This window comes from Parasteatoda tepidariorum, chromosome X1 (assembly GCF_043381705.1).
Source record: "Parasteatoda tepidariorum isolate YZ-2023 chromosome X1, CAS_Ptep_4.0, whole genome shotgun sequence".
Lineage (NCBI taxonomy): Eukaryota > Metazoa > Arthropoda > Arachnida > Araneae > Theridiidae > Parasteatoda > Parasteatoda tepidariorum.
Window position 1 is genome coordinate 70,057,081 of NC_092214.1, and position 19,971 is coordinate 70,077,051.

The 19,971-nt window shown below is 26.7% G+C and overlaps 1 protein-coding gene across 1 annotated transcript in view; it reads left to right on the plus strand.

The window, feature by feature from the left end:
• The window catches only part of LOC107451030 (proton channel OtopLc), a 32,932-nt gene extending 17,856 nt beyond the window's left edge, over nucleotides 1-15,076 (plus strand). Inside the window, exons 2-8 of the mRNA XM_016066997.4 lie at nucleotides 5,406-5,545; nucleotides 8,149-8,320; nucleotides 8,880-8,994; nucleotides 10,032-10,296; nucleotides 11,574-11,734; nucleotides 12,724-12,904; nucleotides 13,040-15,076. Of these exons, the coding sequence (XP_015922483.1) occupies nucleotides 5,406-5,545; nucleotides 8,149-8,320; nucleotides 8,880-8,994; nucleotides 10,032-10,296; nucleotides 11,574-11,734; nucleotides 12,724-12,904; nucleotides 13,040-14,031 (2,026 nt within the window). The 3' untranslated portion in view covers nucleotides 14,032-15,076. The remainder of the gene's footprint in view (nucleotides 1-5,405; nucleotides 5,546-8,148; nucleotides 8,321-8,879; nucleotides 8,995-10,031; nucleotides 10,297-11,573; nucleotides 11,735-12,723; nucleotides 12,905-13,039) is intronic.
• Nucleotides 15,077-19,971: the final 4,895 nt, after the last annotated feature.

Sequence of the window (19,971 nt, forward strand, 5' to 3'; positions counted from 1 at the left end):
ATAATGTATATAACTTACAGCTTAATGTATATACTTATAATGTAACTTACAGCTATAGAATTGCGAGAATCTTGTTTTAATTTTTTAACTTCTTGCTTTAATTTATTTGCTTTAATTTATTTGCTTGAAATTTTTTAACAGTATAATTTTTTGCCGGTTGTAACATGTAGAGGAGCCATTGTTATCTCCATTGTTATTTTAAATTTATTGGGGAAGAAAATGGCTTAAGAGTCAATTGATTTTCTTCTTGCTGAATAATTATTTTAATAATTTACAGTGAATCATAAAATGACTCATTTCTAATTCAGTTGCTGTAAGTTTGAAATTATTTTCGGATACATTTTTGCTGTTTGAAGTAGTCAAAGTTACAAAATTTCAGTTGCTGTAAGTTTAAAATTATTTTCGGATACATTTTTGCTGTTTGAAGAAGTCAAATTTACAAGATTTTGGTAATTTTGAAAGATTTTACCTTAATCGCCGATTGGATGTTTCCTAGAGAGTACTTGGGACAGTTGAACTCTTTTCCCATCCTTATGCAATTCATTGATCAATTGTTCAATTCATTTTTTTAAAATATTTTAAATTTTTATTGTTAAATTTCCTAAAAAATGCCGCTTTTTGAAAATCATTGAAAAACTTGAACAAAAATGATATTTAGTTTGTATTTCAAATTCTTGTCATTATTGCTTAAAATCCATTCATTTCTTAAATTTATGTCCTCTAAGAATTTTCCATTCCTAATAAAACAAAATCAGTTTGTTTTATTTCCCATCGTGCGTGGTTCAATTCTTCCATCTTCTAAAACATTTTAAATTTCTATTGCTTATATATCTTAATAATGTATTCATTTTCAATTTTTTGGAAATCATTCAAAAATTCAGAAGATCATTGTTAAAAAAAAGAAGAAGAAAAAAAAAGAAAGAGAGCAAATAAAAGTATATGTGGATCACTTTTCCATGAGAATTCGCGGTGTCCTTTGAGTTTTTCATGATTATTATTTTTTTTAAACTGTTTGACTTATTTACCAGTGGCGTCCTAAAATTTTTTATAAAAAATGTAATGCTTAGTTTTACCAAAATATATTCAAATAAAAAGGATGGAAAAATATTTCTTAGTAAAAAAAGAAAGGCCTAATTAAAGATAAGTTAGAAAAAAAAAGAATAATAAAAGTGAGTTATACTTTATGGCAAGGAAATATGAGCATGAAGAGTGGCATTGAAATAAAATCGACTTAATCTCTTTTCTTCCCATTTCAGGGACAATAATAATTTTTTTTCTTTCAAAAACATAGAAAAAGACATGGATGTTACTTTATCCATTTCCGAGAACTTCCATTAAAGTATTCTCTTCCCCTTCAACTCTGTGCGACATCCTGTGAGTATTGAATTACGAGAAGCTCTGGAAGTTCTGAGAAAAATCGAGGTTATGTGAGGATGGATTAAGATGAAGACTTTAACTTACTTTTTTAATTATAGAATATTCATTAGCATTTTGGAAAAAAAAGTAGAGTTTAGGATAAAAAAAAAAAAAGATCTGAATTACTTTGATGTTCCAATGATCGAATTTTCACGAACTAAGTGCCAATATAAAGGGTTGCTCCTTAATATACTAACTAATTAGTGCTAATAAATAATTGGGTTACAGAATCAAGCAAAAATATGTACTTTGAATAAATATACCTTATTTTCGACGATTTAGCTTTTTGACCCTTAAATTGGAGGTAGCCGCAAGCTGGAAAATATGATCCCGATAGTTAAGCCAGAAGAATTGACCGGTCGGAAATTTAACCTTTTGATTTTAATTTAATCTTCTGATTTTAATTTCACTTTTTGCGTAATTCGCCATGTTACGGAAACTTTTAAAGTGAATATAAAGCTTTTAACTCACAATTATTAAATTCGTTTGTCCGAAATAATTAATTCCATGTTGAAAATAAATTTCAAAAATTTATTGTTTATTATTTTATTTGATATTAGTTGAAAAAATTTGAATTCTAAGGTATATAAGTTTTTACATCATTTTAAACTATGTAATTTAAAAAAAAAGAAAAAAATGAATTTGAACAAAATCAGTCAAGCAGCTTTTCAGGTATAAAATTTCGAAAAAGGTATAAAATTTCGAAATTTTCGAATTTTTAAATTATTAAATAGTGTCGGAAACATTCGAAGTTATTTGAAAAATTTCGAAATTATCTGTATTAAAAGATTTTTTTTTTCTGTGAAAAAAACACTTTCATCACTTGAAAAAAAAATTGTTCTATTGGAGTCATTAAACTTTTCTTACTATATAACTTCTTTTTATAAATGTGATAATTCATTTTTAATATAAAATCAAACGTAGATCAATTTAAAACTATGGGAAACGTAGCTTTCACTTCTTGTTGTTTGGATACGTGACGTCACACTTTAAAGACGCTCATTGATTCCGTTTCTCATATCATATTTATAAGTTAAATGTTTGTTTCTACCATTATTTTGTTGTTAAAGAAAATCGTCTGCAATAAATATTTTTTATTCTTACAGCAGTCAAAAAGTAACGTCAATAAATTGTTATAGTTTTTAGAACTCATTTTTATTGGATGTTTATTAATGGTTATCATTAATAACTTTCATTTGTTAATTATTGATGTTTAGAATTGTTTTTCGCTTATTACCGTTTAAATTGTTATTACGAATATTACTTAGATCAAGTATGCCAAAAAGTTTATTCATATCGTTTCGGTAAACCAGACAGAGTAAAAATACATTTAATAAATGCTTAGACTCAAAAGAGAAAATAAAATAAACATATAAGTGCTTCATGCTTTTGGATTATATATTAGCTTCGCTAATAATCCAGGTGTGATTTGAGAATATAAATAATTTAATGGTAAGTTAAATTTTTATGCATTATTTTTATTTAGAATTTTTCGAACTGTGGAATTCGCATAAAATATATAATTTACTATTATCTATAATTACTTTTTCAACATCGTAAATAATTTAATGATTTTCATAATTCAATTATAATGCATCAATTTCAAAATATGCATTTAAAATTATATATAAAAGTTAACAATTATTTTCCTTAAATAATTAAAATTTTACTTATTTCTATATCTATTTTTTTCCTCTTTTGGCATCAATATAATTCACAACCATACCGTTTGTTCACAGTTAAAAAACGAAGATCTAATTTAATTTAATTTTAGATCTTTTTCAGAAAAATTCAAAAATAATACTTATACAAATTTAAATATGATACAATCCTCCAATTTCATAATTAAACACAAATTTCTTTTCATTTTTATTTTCGATTTCAAACATGGGTATATAGAGCAGGTTAGGTTTTAGTATTATTTTGGAGGTTACTGCACAACGTCATTTCAAGAGTTAAGAACGTAACGTCGCTTACGTTAATACGCATTAGCGCTGGGATCCAGTCTTTGACTTGGTATGCTTTTTGTTGAAAACAGGCTCTCTCTAGAGAAATAATGGTTTTTTCCTTAACTTGCAACATAATAATAGTCAGTCACTAATATTTGCCTCATAGCCCAATGTTTAGGCTAGAGAAATATTTTAGACATTTTAACGCGAACGTATTATTAAAACCATTATCTCAGGTAGGGTCTGCAGCTTTAGGCCCCCAAGTAACTTAGTGCTTCGCCAGGGGCTAAAATTTAAAGAAGCAGAACTCATTTTTGTGATATTTTTAAAATTTTTATAAACGTCTTCTATATTTTGAGCATAAATTTTGCAAAGGAAAAGTTTGGTCATGTTTAGTTCAACGCAAGACCTTTCGATGATGTGCAATTGAATGAATTTTCAATTAAACTAAGCTTCAGAAAAAATAAATAAAATGAAGTAAAATAAAAAATTAAAAAAAATCGAACCATGACGACACTACTTCAGCTGATTCTCATGTAAAATGACACGAATATGACATGAATATAAAGGTAAAATGACTTGAAAATGACTCCCGTTTCTCCCACCGTTTTCTGGAAACGCCTCCCCTGCTCTAGTTTTATTAACTTCTTGACAATTTTATGGCTATGAGTTTGATTCAGAGGTTGAATAAATGATGGCTTAATTAACCATTAAATTTTAGTTAGGAGGGTGTTTTTTGGAGGGAATAGCCCCCTCAATTGCAAACAAAAGTCGTTCAAAATTATTGCTTTTCCCCTTTTTTTCCGCAAATTTTTAATTTATTTTCTACGTATTCCAGCTTCAATCTTTTCATTTCTTAGTACTTTTAAATAATATAAATATTTAGTCACAATTTTGGCTAAAAGCGAGTGGAAATGGAGAGGTCACGAACGCCTAGTACAGTGAAACTTCCAAACTTTCTTGCTGAAGTTTTGGCGTCTCATCAAGGGAGGGAAATGATTATTTTAACCGTTAAATTTCGATTGTTTAAAGAGCTTTAAAGTACGAATATTTGAAGCAATATGGGGAATTTTGAGAGATATAACCCCTTAAATTGTTCGAAAAATCATTAAAACGAATGTTTTTTATTCGGAATTATTTTACTTATTTTCTACATTTTCCATCTTCCATGTTTTTCTTTTCATATTCGAAACAAATTTTTAAAAAAGTTAAAAGTCACAATTTTGTCTAAAAAAGTACGATAAGACAGGTGCAAAGCTCTTTCAACAAGGTTCGGAGGTGAGGATTCTTTGTAGGAGATCTTCCTGAACCCCCTCCCTCACACTCTTATAACCAAAAAGTTTGTCGAAATATTTTTTATGAGCGGGTGATCAGGGGGAGATAAAGGGCGCTTAAATCTGGAAAAGGTAAAAATTAAGTGTGAAAATTATGTGAAAGAAAAATCAACAAAAGGAACGATACTTTTTAATTTCTTTCTGTCCTTTTTAGAAATTTAATTGGAGAATCCTCTAAAGTCTCCTTTTTTTGCTGTAACTGTTCGTGATTAAGAACTTTTCACCTTTATATCCTCTCAGAAGGTGTGTGATTGGTTAAAATAATAATTTTCCTGGTTTGGTTAAAATAATAATTTAATTATTTCAATCTGCTCAAGTCCGTCGCATGTTTTGAGAGTCAATAAAGTTCGTTTTGTAGATTTTTTTTTCTTTGTAGTTAGTTTTCTAGCGACGAATTTTCGCGAATAGTCCCAACACCGGTAAATAGTTTTTAACTAGTTAGTTTAATATAAATTTAATAAAAATGCATGCACAACTTTAGAAATATTTTTCCACGTTTGCATTTTTGTATTTCCATGGTAGTTTCAGACGCAAAGCAATCTGACGTAACGTACGTAACTGCCGCTACGTAAGCAGAGGAAGTTGAAGAGGTCGGTGAGCGGTAGCCAGCAGAGAGCGTATCTTCCTACTACATATATATAGAGAAAAAAGAATGTTTATTGTCACTTACTGGAATAACATGTTTAATTCATGGTATTATTTTTAGGTGGGAAAGCATGGATCCGCCAGAATCAGGAGAATCACAAACATTAGTTGAAGCAGAAGTGAAAATTGAAGAAAATGGAACAGCATTTAATTCGAATCAAATGAAGAATCCTGAACAAGAAAACCTGATGAAGAAACAAGGTAATTAGTGGTTTCTATATGGTATAAATTATGGTAAAATTACCCTATTCTATAGTAATTTCTGGTTAAAAGAAATAAGTAAAAATAATTTAATAAAACCGAAATATATGGTATGGTATGGTATATGAGCCATTCATTTGGTAATTTTTCCTTTCATATGGTAATGGTTTGATGGAAATTCTGACTTTCAAAATTATAATTTATCTATAGTACAAAATGCAAAACTGGAAAGCAAATTTAGACGAATAAATGGGTTTAATGCAATGTTCTAAGCTATCATAACAAAATTACTACATTTTATCATAAAACCATATTTTGCTGTTAATTTTATTAAAATCAGTATCAAAGCTCTTTGGTAAAAATTAGTGAGCTTTTTGGTGTTTTCAGAGAGATCATGATTTAATTTACCATATTCATGTAATTTTGGCCATACTTTCTTTTCTCATTATTGAAGCAAATGCTTATGGACTCTTCAAATTATATAATTTACAAAGAGTAATATTTTAATATGCAAGGGAGGCTGTGCTGATCATGACAAGGTTCTGACATTCCAAAGTCCAATTCTTAGAATATATCAACTGAAACAAACTGCACTTCATATTACTTATTAGTAAGTATAAGTCGCATAAATTTGTACCAAAAGAAGTTTAAAATACTAAAAGTGTACAATAATGAAAATAAATTTAACTGGTGTTATAAATTTTTACTTATGATCCTGGCAAAGTATGTGTTACTTTGTTTAAAATTAAAAAGATCATTTTTGTGACAGATTGTCCTTCTCTACCTATTATAATATAACAAACTCTAAAACTACCATTTTTTAAAATAATTTTCATAAAATAATTTGAGTAATAATTATTCCCTAATTTTCAACAATTATTAATGGAATTTGAAAAGAATTCATAAGATATTTTAAACTATTCATTATGTTATTCATAGACATTAATAAATTAAAAATGTTCACCGGTAAGCATGAATTTTTAGTATTAAATTGATGGTATGATGAAAAATTTAGAAAAACTTGTTCAAAGTATTTTAAAGTAAAAATTTAATTTTATTATTATTATTATTGTTGTTGTTGTTATTATTATTATTTTTTTTACAATTTGCTTCTTTAATATATTTCTCTGGATACACTTTTTTTATAGGAATTTTCATTATTTTTCTATTTCCCAAAATATCATTTAATCAGGTAATAAATTTAAAACTATTAAGTTGAACCAAAGTGTTATGGGTAATTTCATGCTCTTTCATCAAGGAAAATTTAAAGGCCACAAATTAAATGCCTTAAACTCCAAGTAAAAATTTAATTTTGTGCAAAATTATATAAAATATTATCTAATTGAATCTTAATGGATTTAAAAGCAGACAAATATTTTAATACTGATTAACCTTATTTTATAAGCTTCCAATTTAACATGATTTTTTTCAACCAAATGAAAATCATTAAAATTAATTTGAAATATCCAACATTTTCATATTTTTATTAACTTAAACAGTGTATTCATGGAGAAGGAATTGGAATTTTGCACCATTTTTATTAGCATAAAGAGCTCTTAGAGTTATGAATAACTGTTTATGACTAGCAAACATTTTAAAAATAGAATAATAGAATAACGGCTTTATTTAGTAGACAAAAGAACCTTAAAAAATTAAATATGAAACCTGAGAAATATTTAAAAAAAAAATAGAAGAAATATTTAAATATTATTATTATTATTATTTGTTGAGGAATTTTGATTATAGACCATTAAAATATGAAAAACAGTCACAATCTAGGGAAAATGATCCCAGTAGTTTAGCTAGGATACCTATTTGAAATTTTATTTTAAATTCATTTTTTTAAATTTACTATATCAAATTTTTAAAACTTTTTCACTAAAACTGGGCATTTAAAATGACAAACTTATATACTTGACTTAAAATAATTAAGAAAATCCAGAAAAATACCTTTAGTGGTCAAAATTTTTGAAATTGAGAGGTCAAATTCATTGGTATGTAGTGTCCAATTTTAAATTTATTTTAAAGGGTAACTATTTTATCATTATACTAGGTGTTCTGTAAAGACAGAAATTAATATGTATTCTTAAGTTGCCTATCAAAAATGAAAACAAATTATTTACCAGGAAAAAACAAAAACGCTATTGATATAAGACAAATTACAGTGCAGAAAAGCAAATTAAAAAAAAAAACAAGGCTGGTTTGATTGTGGGAAGGGACAGAAAATAATTGATAGACTATTAGAAACACCTTAAATTTTAAACCTCCAATCATGCCTGTTTTGTGTTAATTATGTGTGCCTTCCTGAACTGTGATTTGTCAGAGTTTGATGCATTTTTGTTTTTTCCTTTTTTAAATATTAATTTGAGACCTCCAACGTGTACTTTTTTTTTTTTCATTTTTAATAGGAATTTTAAAAATAATTATGGGTGGTCTTTACAAAACAACCTGTTTTTTTCCCTCTACTGTTATTGATAAATATAAAAATTACTGAGATTTGTCTTAGTACTGTTTATTGTTTTAGTAAAAAGTTTTAAAAGATTAGTCCTTGTTGTAGAAAATAATATTTATAAGAAATTCATGACAATTTTTGTAATCAATAGGAGTGTCTCCACTGGTGACAGAGATTCAGAAAGTGATTATCAATCACAGAATACCTGATCCTGGCAACTGTTATCCTCCTGTAGCACAACACAACTCTGGTGATTCCAGTATAGGACCAGTTGGCTTTACAAAATATATTCTAGTTCAACACGGATCTAGAAAGTATACAAGGTGATAATCTTTGTTTATGCATTTATTTCTTTAATATTTTTCTGATAGTATGCATTATGATGCAGTGGCTGATGGCTAATGCAACTCATTTAGGCAGAGGCGGTATATATTCTCAAAATATCATTTTGATTTGTAAATTAAGTAAACCAAAATACTGTTTAAAAAAGATTTACTTCTTTTGGGTCCTATTTTACTTATTAAGAGTTATTAATTATTATTTAATTCCCTTAAATTTTTTAGATCCTGCAGAAGCTTTAACAAATTTAGGGTCTTTGGATGGCCAGGCTTTTGTACCCCCGATTATAGATATAAATTTCAGATTAAATCCATGCATTTATAGCTCCTTCGTAATAAGAATTTTAAATCCTTGAAAACAATTCTGTTAATGCTGTTCTGTTATTTGCTTCTTAAAATTTTTACCCAAATGTTGCTGGTCTTATTCGCTGTATCTTTCTTAGTATTAAAAATGTTTTGCACTTTAACATAAAAATTTTTCATAGTATGATTTTTAACTGTTTCTCTTTCTCATGAAAAGCAATAATTTTGATTTTTTTTATAGTGACTCTTTCCTGCTCATGTTAAGTGGAATTTATGCCAAACTTCTTATTGTCATGGGTATTTGTTTTCCCGTTGCCGAAGTTATATCCAAAAGAATCCCAGTCACCTACTATGAGGTTAGTTTAATTTCTAAATCTGTATTCATGTAAGAAAGTAAAAATGGTGTGAATAAAATATGTGTAAATAAAAAACACTGTTAAATGTTTTGGATTAAGAAATTTACTGTCAAACTATGCAACATTTTTTAAAGGGAAAAAATGACAATGAAGCCATAAGGTTTTTTGACTATCGCCTGTAGGACTTTAGGATTCCTATTTATCACAGAATGTTTTTTCAGAAAAAGCCTCATAGTAATAATAATAACAATTACTTTATTTGGTAATTTTTAAGAGAAATATTACTTTGAAAACTATCAAATCATCATTTAATTCATAACTGAGACATATGCTTAAAATCCTAAAGGAAAAAATAAGTATTGGCATCTTAACAGGTAAAATACTATATTCTTATTTGTTATGCTAAGAGTCTCTTCTTGTCATGAATTTTAATTTTTTTATTCCACTTTTATCATCTTTTATTTTTAATAAACTTTTTACTACAGATTATTTTTTAAAAAAATTATATTCTAGAACATAAATATAAAGGCTTCATTTTATTAGAATGGAAAATAACTAACAATGCAAGCAATAATTTAGAACTTAAGAAGTTAACTATTAAATTACATAGCAAGCAGTTTAAAAAAAAAAATTTTTTTTTGAAAAGTATTCTAAAATTGGGTCGATTTGTTTTAGATTGCTTTAAAATTGATTTTTTTTTCAAAATCAAATAATTTTTTGGTTAGATAATAAAAAATTATTTGTATGTAAATCATGCAAAAGTCAAGAAACTTATATAAAAAAAATATATATAAAAAAAATATATATTTGCCAAAGTTGTATAGGATATTACTTTTCCTTATACACTGTCACTTATTAATAAATTTAAATTGTTATTCTTTAACTTTTTGCATGAGAAACATCTAGAAATTTAGATATTGTAACTGAGATGCCATTTTTTTTTAATTTCTCTATTTCTCTGTAAACTGTCCAATGTCATGCAAAATGAACTGAAAATGACTTGCAAAATGATCTAAAATAAGTTTATTTATTTTCAGGGATTTTACTTGTATTTATATGGAGGGAGCATCGCTTTCTTAATTTTCATGTACTGTTTCACTCTACATAGTGAAAGATGTTGCAAAATAAAGTCTCTGTTTTGCTTCAGTTCCATAACAATATCTTCGAATTCAATATCTCAATCAGTTGAAGAAACCAACAGCAATCCCAACAGCCTTAAAAGTCTAAATCAAACATCGAAAATGAATAAACTGTCAGAAAATAAGGAATCGAAACACTTTTACTTGAGATTAGGAGCTGTTGGTAAGTATACATATATTTTTAACTTCTTGATAAAATAAAATTGTATCTTTTAATGATATTTACGTTAATATTAAATGGCATAAAATTATGTTGAAAATTAAAATCCATAATTTTTCCATAATCCATAATATTCTGTGCATAAATTTTATTGTTAATTTATGTCAATGTAAAACATAATTCTTCAACTTAAACTTATAACTTATGATGCATTTTCAGAACAGTTCCTAAAAAAGTTGAAGAAACCCCAGCACTTTTAAGCTAATTTTTAAAGCAATTCTTTTATCCCACTTGTATTAATTTGAAACACTATTTCTTTTTAATCGAAAATTTTATTTATAAAGTTCCTTTTTGACTTTAATGAATTTAAAATCTTAACCATTTCTGGGGCTTCATAAAAAATTATCGAAATATGGAAGCCTTAATATAGGCTATGCTGTTTACATAATTTCGTTAATGTCAGCTATATTTTTTAAAAATTAATTTTAAAATCAATTTAAAGCATGAAATTATTCATTTTGGGACAACTCTTCGAGAATATTACTTTGACATTGCATTTATAAATGCAATTCTTGGAAGTATGTTATTTCTTCAATTGGGAAAATTAGTCAACATCAAATAAAGACTATATTAAGGGGTAATGCCAGGAAAGATGGTCAGAATAGATTCTGGCCCCTTCAAAATTATTTTCCTAAACTAAGTTCCTTTGAAAAGTTCTGCCTTCATTGAAAAGAAAAAAAAAATCCTTATATGAGATTCTCACTATATTTCTAGAGTTAGTATTAAAATTTAAATGCAAATATGCTAAGTGACTCTTGAATTACTTAGGCATCTTTATAAAAGGATTTTATAAAAACGTTTTAAAATTCCTCAGCAAATTCTCTTCATATCCTTTTAAAGTAATCAGTAAAGGGTATTTGAAGTGGTAAAAAGAAATATAGGATAATAAATACAATTTTAGCTTAAAAAAAAAAAAACAGGCTACATTATTTATGAATCATTTTCTCAGTTTCCTAATTTGTTTGAATATGGCATGGTGTGTCAAAATTAGTCCAGCATTTATAAGTTATGAAAAAAATATTTCAATTTTTTTTTCTTTCAATATAGTGGCTGAACATTATTATGTCTATTTTGATCTGAATGACAAGTGGTGATCTATCAAGCATTGTCTATATGAAAATTTCATATTTCATTACTAATATTTTTTTGATCACACAATTAATTTGTAGATTATTATGGTATTATAGATGGTAACCTAAGTATTTTTTTTCTTTGTGTAGCATTTGGTATTGCGAGTATGATATATTCTGGGCTAGAATTTGGTCAATTTTTAGAGTTACAACCTGGATCCAGTTGCTATAACGTGCTGTATGGAATCAGTCCACTTACTAGAATGGCTTTTACATTCATTCAAATGTATTTTATCTTTTTGAATTCAGAGGTATGTGTTAATTTTGTATTGGCAAATATACACTTTCAAGACATTGGCAATTTGCTTGTCTGCACTGAATATGCCATTTTTAATAAAAATAAACATCAAACTCTTCAATTCCTTAAAGTCCTTTTCATTCTTACTTTCTTTAATTAATTGTTTAACATTCTTTAATTGTTTAAAAAATGTTTTTATGTTAAAAAAAAATTAATTTTTTTAAACAATTTTCTACATAGTAAATTTTTTTTTTTCATGGTCTCTTTAGTATTATCTAAATTTGCAAAGTTATACATTTTTAAAATTTAGAAGGTCCTTATTTTTTCAAAAAACTTTGATGAAAGGTCGAAGTTCACGAGCATTGATTTATGGCCATTAACATAGAAAGAAGATCTTTCATATAAATTTTTGTCAATTGTAACAGTATTGTCATAAAAATGTCAAAATAGTTTTTTAATAATTTTATTTTTTTTAAGATTATATTATTTTATAAAATGTAAATTGTATTTGAAAACACTTATTTTAACAAATATCATTAATCAAATACCATAGACTTATGGCTTCCAATTCATACTCTGTTTATAATTAAATTATAAACCATATTTATATACGTATCAAATAAAAATCACAAATTTATAACTTTTTAAGAATCATTAATATAAAGGTTTTGTATTGATTATGTTATAAATGCATGTTGGGAATATATAATGAGTTATGGCACAGTTATTCTTAAACAAACAAAGTCTGCTTCAGATTTATCATTTTAATTTATATGATGAATTATAAAAGGTATCAATGAAAATTGAGTAAAGAAATCACTCACCAAACACAAACTATAATATCTTGATGTTTATTAACTTTTCTTATTCTTAGTTCAGTAGAGAAAGTTTAGAAGTATTATGTAATTGTATTGTAATAAAATTAAATTATAATAGAAGGTTTGCAACCAATATATACTAATTATATAACTTAAATGTATAACTGTTTTATAATTTTTTTAGGTTTGTATTCGAAAATACAAGAGTCTTGCAAGATTTGGATTAATGCATATGGTTGCGACTAACCTTTGTATTTGGTTGCATGTTCTTGTACAGGAGACTAAACATGGAATTTTAAATGTAATCAATGTCAATTTTACATTACCACTGACATTTTCAGTTCCACTAAATATGATTGCAGAAGGTATGAAATGCCTATGTATTTAATTATTTACTCATTCTGATCTTACTTAAGTTCTTTTTTATTGTATTTACTTATTCTGATCTTTTTTTCAAATATACTTTATTGATTTTAAAAATAATTTTTTATCATTTACAGTTGCTAATGAAGAAAATTTTACCGACTATGTATTTGAAGAGGTTTCAAACAGTACCAGAGGAAATCGTTCAGTTCGGGAAGATATTGCTTCAGTTATCCTCGAGTGCAGGCGATCTAATATAATGGGAGAGCTTGTGCAAGAAGCAAGTCACTTTTTGTTTCCTTGTACAATTCAGTATAGTTTAATATGTTCAGCAATTTTATACATCATGTGGAAAAACATTGGGAAGCAGCAAAAATCTACCAAAAGCAACATGACTGCAAGTCACCATTCATCTTACAGTGCACTGCAGCGACAATATAATCAAGTTTATTGCACAAAATCAAACAAAGGACTATTTTCTGGCATTTTAGTTCTTGTGCTTTCAATCATAAGTATTATTTTATTTTTTGTCTTCATAAATAAATCTGATTATAAAATGTTTGCTATAATGGAAGCTAAAGTTACTGAGCTTGGTTTGTATCTTTTAACTTCAGTAGCTGTGTGTATAGCCTTGCTACAAACTCGAGAATTAAAATATAGCGCACAACTGGACACAGAACTAGATCGTATACTCTTAATTGTTTCTCAAAGTGGGTTATATCTTTTTACTATGTTCAGTATTATTGGGAGTTATTTCACCACCGACCAGAATACATTGCTTGTTCTGGTTACTTCCTTAGCTTGTATAACTCAAGCAACATTGCAAACTATTTTCATATTGGATGCATTTCATTGTTCAGCTACAACTACAGATCAGGTGCGGCGTATGCCTGGGCGAGAATTGGTTACCTTTCTTTTAGTTTGCAATATTGCCACTTGGAGCATGAATACTTTGCAAGCACAAAGGTCTGATTCAAATCCAATACAGCTCCAGTTTTATGGTTTTTGGGTATGGACTATTATTACTCACATTACTACGCCCTTAGCGATATATTTCCGTTTTCATTCTACTGTTTGCTTGTGCACCATCTGGAAAAGAACATATAAAATAAAGTTTGACTATGTCTGAACCTTATTGAATACACCTATAATCGATATCAAAATTCATGTGAGATAGCCTTTCATTAAAAATCTCAATTTCATTCATTCATTAAGGATTTTTTTTCAAAAATAGCATTTTTAAGATAGTGAAGAAAAAAAACTGAAAATTTTTTAATATTGATGTTGCCAGAAATGTTTGATGCATCTAAACATCTTTTTTGCATAAAAACATTATACTATAAATTTTCAAAACTCAAGGTCTATTTCAATTTTGTTAGTGCTACTAACATTGAAACTTATTAATTTCTTGGTTAAGGAGGATAGTTTCTGAGCTTTTCATAAACGCTTAATCATAAGTAAGCATTTCAGGCGTTTCTCACCTTTATTTTTTATTTATTTAATAAGCAAAACTATCCTAGTAATAATTTTGGTAAGCTTACATTTTACATACTGCATTTTACATTCAACACTGCAAAACTCAAATTCATTACCCCTATATGTTTACTTGTTTAATTGTAAAATGTATATAAAGTTGTAAATGAATGGGTTTGAGGTGATTTTAACAATAGCAGTGTTAGCTGTAAAGAGTTAGAAAAGATATTGCTCAGCTATTGTAGACATAGTAATTCTGTTTTGGCTTTAAAAAAATCCTAGTGAAGTGTTACAATCTATTATTATTTCAATTCAACTCATTACTTCATTGTGCAACCATATTTGAACTATTATGAAGTATTGATGAATGAGTTGTCAATTTGAAAAGGTAGACCATAACTTAGGTCAAAACACAATAATCGTAACATGCAAGTCATTTCGGGTAGAATTAAAACTAATTATTTCATAAATAAACTGCTTATTTATTATTCTTTAAATTACTTATTTTTATCAAAGTACTTATTTATTATTTTTCTTAAAAAAAAGTACTTTCCCATGAAACAAGTTTGCGAAAAGGGATGGAGTCCTTTTAAGAACAAGGAGTATAAAACTAGACTGATTTGCATTATTAAGAATTTTATTTTAATGCCCTTGATCTAGTTATAATAAACATGCTCAGAATAACAAAAAGAGAAGAAAAATATGTGCAGAAAATATAGGGAGACAATATTTCTTCTTTAATAACTAGTTAATAATTTTAAGGAGTAGATGATTTTTGCTTCTAGTAGTATTAGAATAATATTACTTTTCTTTTTTAGTTCTATACTTGAACAATTTGTAAAAGTGCAATTGTATGGGTGATTGAGTACAAAAATATGTGTACAATTGGGCCCTTATGTCCAGCTTATCGGGTACCAGCTATTTTTGCAGTTTTTTTTACATTTTCTTTGTGGGATGCATTGAAATCAAATCCCCTTATTATATATTTATATATCTCTTTAAAAAGTTTTCTCTGCACTATTCATAACAATGTTCAATCATATGTGATAACATGATCAATGCTGATGCTATGTACCTCTAAAATATACTGATGTCTGCTTTACTCTTACTCTTATAACATAATTATTTTCATTCCTCTGCAAATTTTTTAAGAACTGTCTTCATAAATTTTTTTATTTTATCATCAAAATCGTTTTTCATAATTATTTTTTAATGTTCATCATATATAGTGTCCATTGTACAAACTATGTATTTATATTGAAATTATCCACAGTATTTACTGTATACCTTTAAATACTTATTTAAACTCTTCCATTTAAACCAATTTAGTATTAGCCAATTATTTAAACCAATTTAGTATTGCTAACATCTTATTATCAAATCAATCAATTTATTTTTGCTTATTTTACATTAAAGTTAAAAACTAACCTTTTTTAAAAGTCTGTTAAAGCACTGATGCAGACTATTTGCCTCTTTAAATTTTGATCGCGTCTTTGTTCTTAGAGGGTACAAAATATTTGGCAAGTGTCTTTTGAACTGTCTTTACATGATAAGATAAAGATTTATACTGATAAGATCATCAGTGATTTACAACAAACTTTTAGTTTGATTTAGTAAAAATAACAGTTAATATCTACTAAAAATTTAATGTGTATAACTATTATCTAGGTAGACACTCCTTTCTGTGATCATTAAGTGAAAAATGTGATTTCTAACCCGAATATGTATTGAGAAAAAGTTAATTAATTTTCCATTTGTTGTAAGAGAAGTTGCATTAACATCAATACCAGATTTTTTCTTAAGATAACTGGCTTTTCCAGTTAAATGTTATCACCTATCATCAATATTGTTATTAGCAACCGAGCTATACAGATAAGTACAAATTTTATATAAGGAAATGAAGGTTGAAAAGGGTTATTGCATTGATCATTGAGTATTTTTTGTTACAATGTAAATAAAAATGCTAAAAATTTTTCATATTTTCCCTAAAAAATGTTCTGTTTCTTTGAATTTAGGAGAAAAATCATTCAGTAAAATGATTTTGAGCATCAAAGATTAAAATAAGTTTTTTTTTTTTTTAACCAAAAATGTTCAATTTAGTTCCTATTTACGTTTGATATTGTGTATTTAAATAAAAATGTACTATTGTATGGTTTTTGAGAGGCAAAACTGCTTTGTAAGATATATAAACTTTCATCTCATCATATTTGCTCATGGCATATGTTGATTCATGCTGAATTGTCACACAATTTCTTGTTAAAACTCACTTAATTGTTGTACTAATTTGAACTTAGTTTTATTATTTTTTGGCCATGAATTTCAAAGTGCCATATTTCGTCTAGCTAATTTTCTTATGCTAGTTAATGTTTTTATTTCATATTTATTGCTTGCAAAAAAAGTTGTACAAGCAAATGTATAAATTGATCTTTATGTAAGTACAGGGTATAATTAAGATGTACATTATTATTTGTGTCTATTGAGTGTCAAAACAGTTTATACAATGGCTATTTATAATTTCAATTAGTAAAATCTTGTAAATTATACATTTAAAGTGAAACCTTTGCAAGTTAGCGATTCATTGTACTGCACTTCAGTGGTTAACTTAAAAAGAGTTAAAAATAAGAATTCATTAATGGATTTCAAAAACTTCAAATTATTAATTGAAAGAAAGAAAAATCCAGCCAACTTTCATATATTGTTTAACAGCACTTAAACACGGCAAGGAGTACTGCTAATCAGTGCTGGTGGAAGATATCGTTGCGCTCCCAGATGATGCTGAAAACGGTGCCCTTAACTAAATTTTTGAAAAGGAATATTTTTTTAAAAAAAATCTTTTAATTGTCTTGCTGGAGTAGTCATAACTGTAGAGAAATACTTTTTTTTATATTTTAAATTTCAATATTTCTATCAAAGAATGATAAAATCTATAGTAATCCTAAATGTTGATTTGGAAAGTATCTGAGCAAGATAAATAACAATTAATGCATTCAAAGTTAAAATAGAAAACCGTTAGTCTAATTAATGAGAGTATCATATTTTTTAAAGAAAAATCTTTTAATTGTCTTGCTGGAGTAGTTATAACTGTGGAGTTTGGTGGAGTAGTCATAACTGTAGAGAAATACTTTTTTTTAATTTTAAATTACAATATTTATATCAAAGAATTACAAAATCTATATTAATCCTAAATGTTGATTTGGAAAGTATCTGAACAAGATAAATAAAAATTAATGCATTCAAGGTTAAAATAGAAAACCGTTGGTTTAATTAATGAGAGTATCACCTCAAGTATTCTAGAATTAATATTTATTATAGATAACTTTTTTAACGAGTATAATATATAACTTAAATACAACGTTCTTGCTTAACGAGTATAATACTAAAGTTATTCTTTAAGTATTTCTCGAGAGATTTATAAAAATTTTAAAAACTGAAAGTGTCTCTTCTATTATTGTAGAATGATGTATGTTACTGGTTTGATTAAATTCAGACTTCAGTAGCTGAAGTAATTGGAAATCCTTCTAAATATGCTTTACAATACATCTTTTTAATATAGGAGGTGAGTTTCCATTAGCTATTTAGAGAGAAATAGTTTCTATTAATGAAGATGTTAGGAATCCATTAATGCAACATAATTATCATTGTAACAACATGCAACATAAGTATCATTGGTCTCAGATGTTCACTGAAAAAATTGGCAGTCTTATCTTTAAATGTTAGAAACTAACAGATATAATTTTTCTTCTTATGTCTAATAAACTGTTTAAGATTTGCTACATAAAAAGTTGCAAATTTCAGCAATGTGTGAAATTTTGCTCTATTACTCAAACCATATTCCATAATCTTTTCCAATCGCGTTATGTAGAACAAAAAGTTTTATATCTTAAAATATTTTTTTAACTATTGTTACGACCATTTTTAATATAAAAAAACATGTAGTCATGAAATGTATAATGAAAATATAAAATTTGAGAGTGATTTTAATTAAATATTATGTAGTTTGTGGTTTAGGCATTTTTAATCTAAGTGGACAATTGATGATGAGTTACTGCACTGTGTGCAATTTTTTAAATGTATTTGTGAGATGGAATATGTAAAAATATATTTGTCTATTGTGGATCTGCCTTTTAGTTGCATGTTTCTACATTTTTTACATTGTATATGATTGGAATCAGTTTTGTAAAAGTTTTATACACATTTTTACCATATACAAATGTATTTTTTGTATTTTTATACTTTTTTTTGATGAATAAAACACGTTTTTGTGGAGTACATTCGCTTTGACGTCTTGTGTTACTTTTTCAATTTTTTTATTTATTTTTACACCATAATGAAAACTGGAATATTAACAAGACAAGAGCATTAATAAAACCCAAATAATGTATAACACTTCAAGACTACAGAGTAGACCTAGTCTGGAAATATTAAAACAAGCTATACCTCAACTTTTCCTCAGATACTATTAAAGTATATTATTATTATTACTAATGTCTTTACAAATTATTAAATATTTACAAAATTATTACTAATATGCTTAAAAATGGCTTATTTGGTTTTAGAATAAATTTAAAAGTTATTGTACAGTAAATAACTGTTCCTTCTGCAAACCAGGTATAAAAGTCAACCCTCATCCAATTTTTAGAAAAACTAGGTTAAAAGAAAGTGCAGAAGTGTTTCCATTCTTTAAAAATATTAAATATTTTGATAATGGAAATGCACTTTTAAAAAAAAATATTTATGATAGATTCTGATGCTTAGTGATTACCAATTAATGATTTTACTTTAAATATTTTTCATATGATTTGTTTATACCTGTACATGTGTTTCAAGATGAACCATGATGGATGATGAATATAGTATATATATTATTGAAGATNTATATAACGTCGTTGCCGAGTGGAAGGATTAAAACAGGTCTTAGGCAGATTAATTATTTGGCAGAGCAGTCATGAAAGTGTACACGAAAAGTTGTGCTTCTCGATTATATGTTAGGGAAAATCTTGCAAAGTAAATCCGTAAAATATTTCAATTTAGGGAAAGAGAGAAATCTTAGTAATTACTATTGGTTTATGAAATAGGTCGAGTGATTCCCACGAAGATTAAAGGGAAAAATGTCCTTCTTTTAATTAATGCATAGTTGAGCCAAAAATAGATTTAAGGACAGGATGTGAATTTAGAAGTGTGAGAAAATGTTTCGATTAGATAAATAAAATAAAATAAAACGATATTCAGAAAATAACATAGGAAGATATATATATATATCAGAAATTTCTGCACTTATTGACTAAAATGTATCTGTTCAAATACAAAGTTAACTCAGACTCCGGAAAGACGCTCTGTAGAAGCGTTGAGCTTTTTTGATTCGTTGAGATTGAAATCGTTGAGAATTTTTTCGTGACGCATTCACTTTCAAAAAATTCTTTCGAACTTGCATTTATTTGGAGTCACTTAGAGAAACAGTTATTCATCATAGAAATTTCTTGAATACAAAATTGATTATTGATAAATTTTTGAATATGAATAAAAATAAATATCAGATTAGTTTTTTTGGATTTTATATTTTTGTACAGATATAATTCCGATAATCTAACAAATTTTT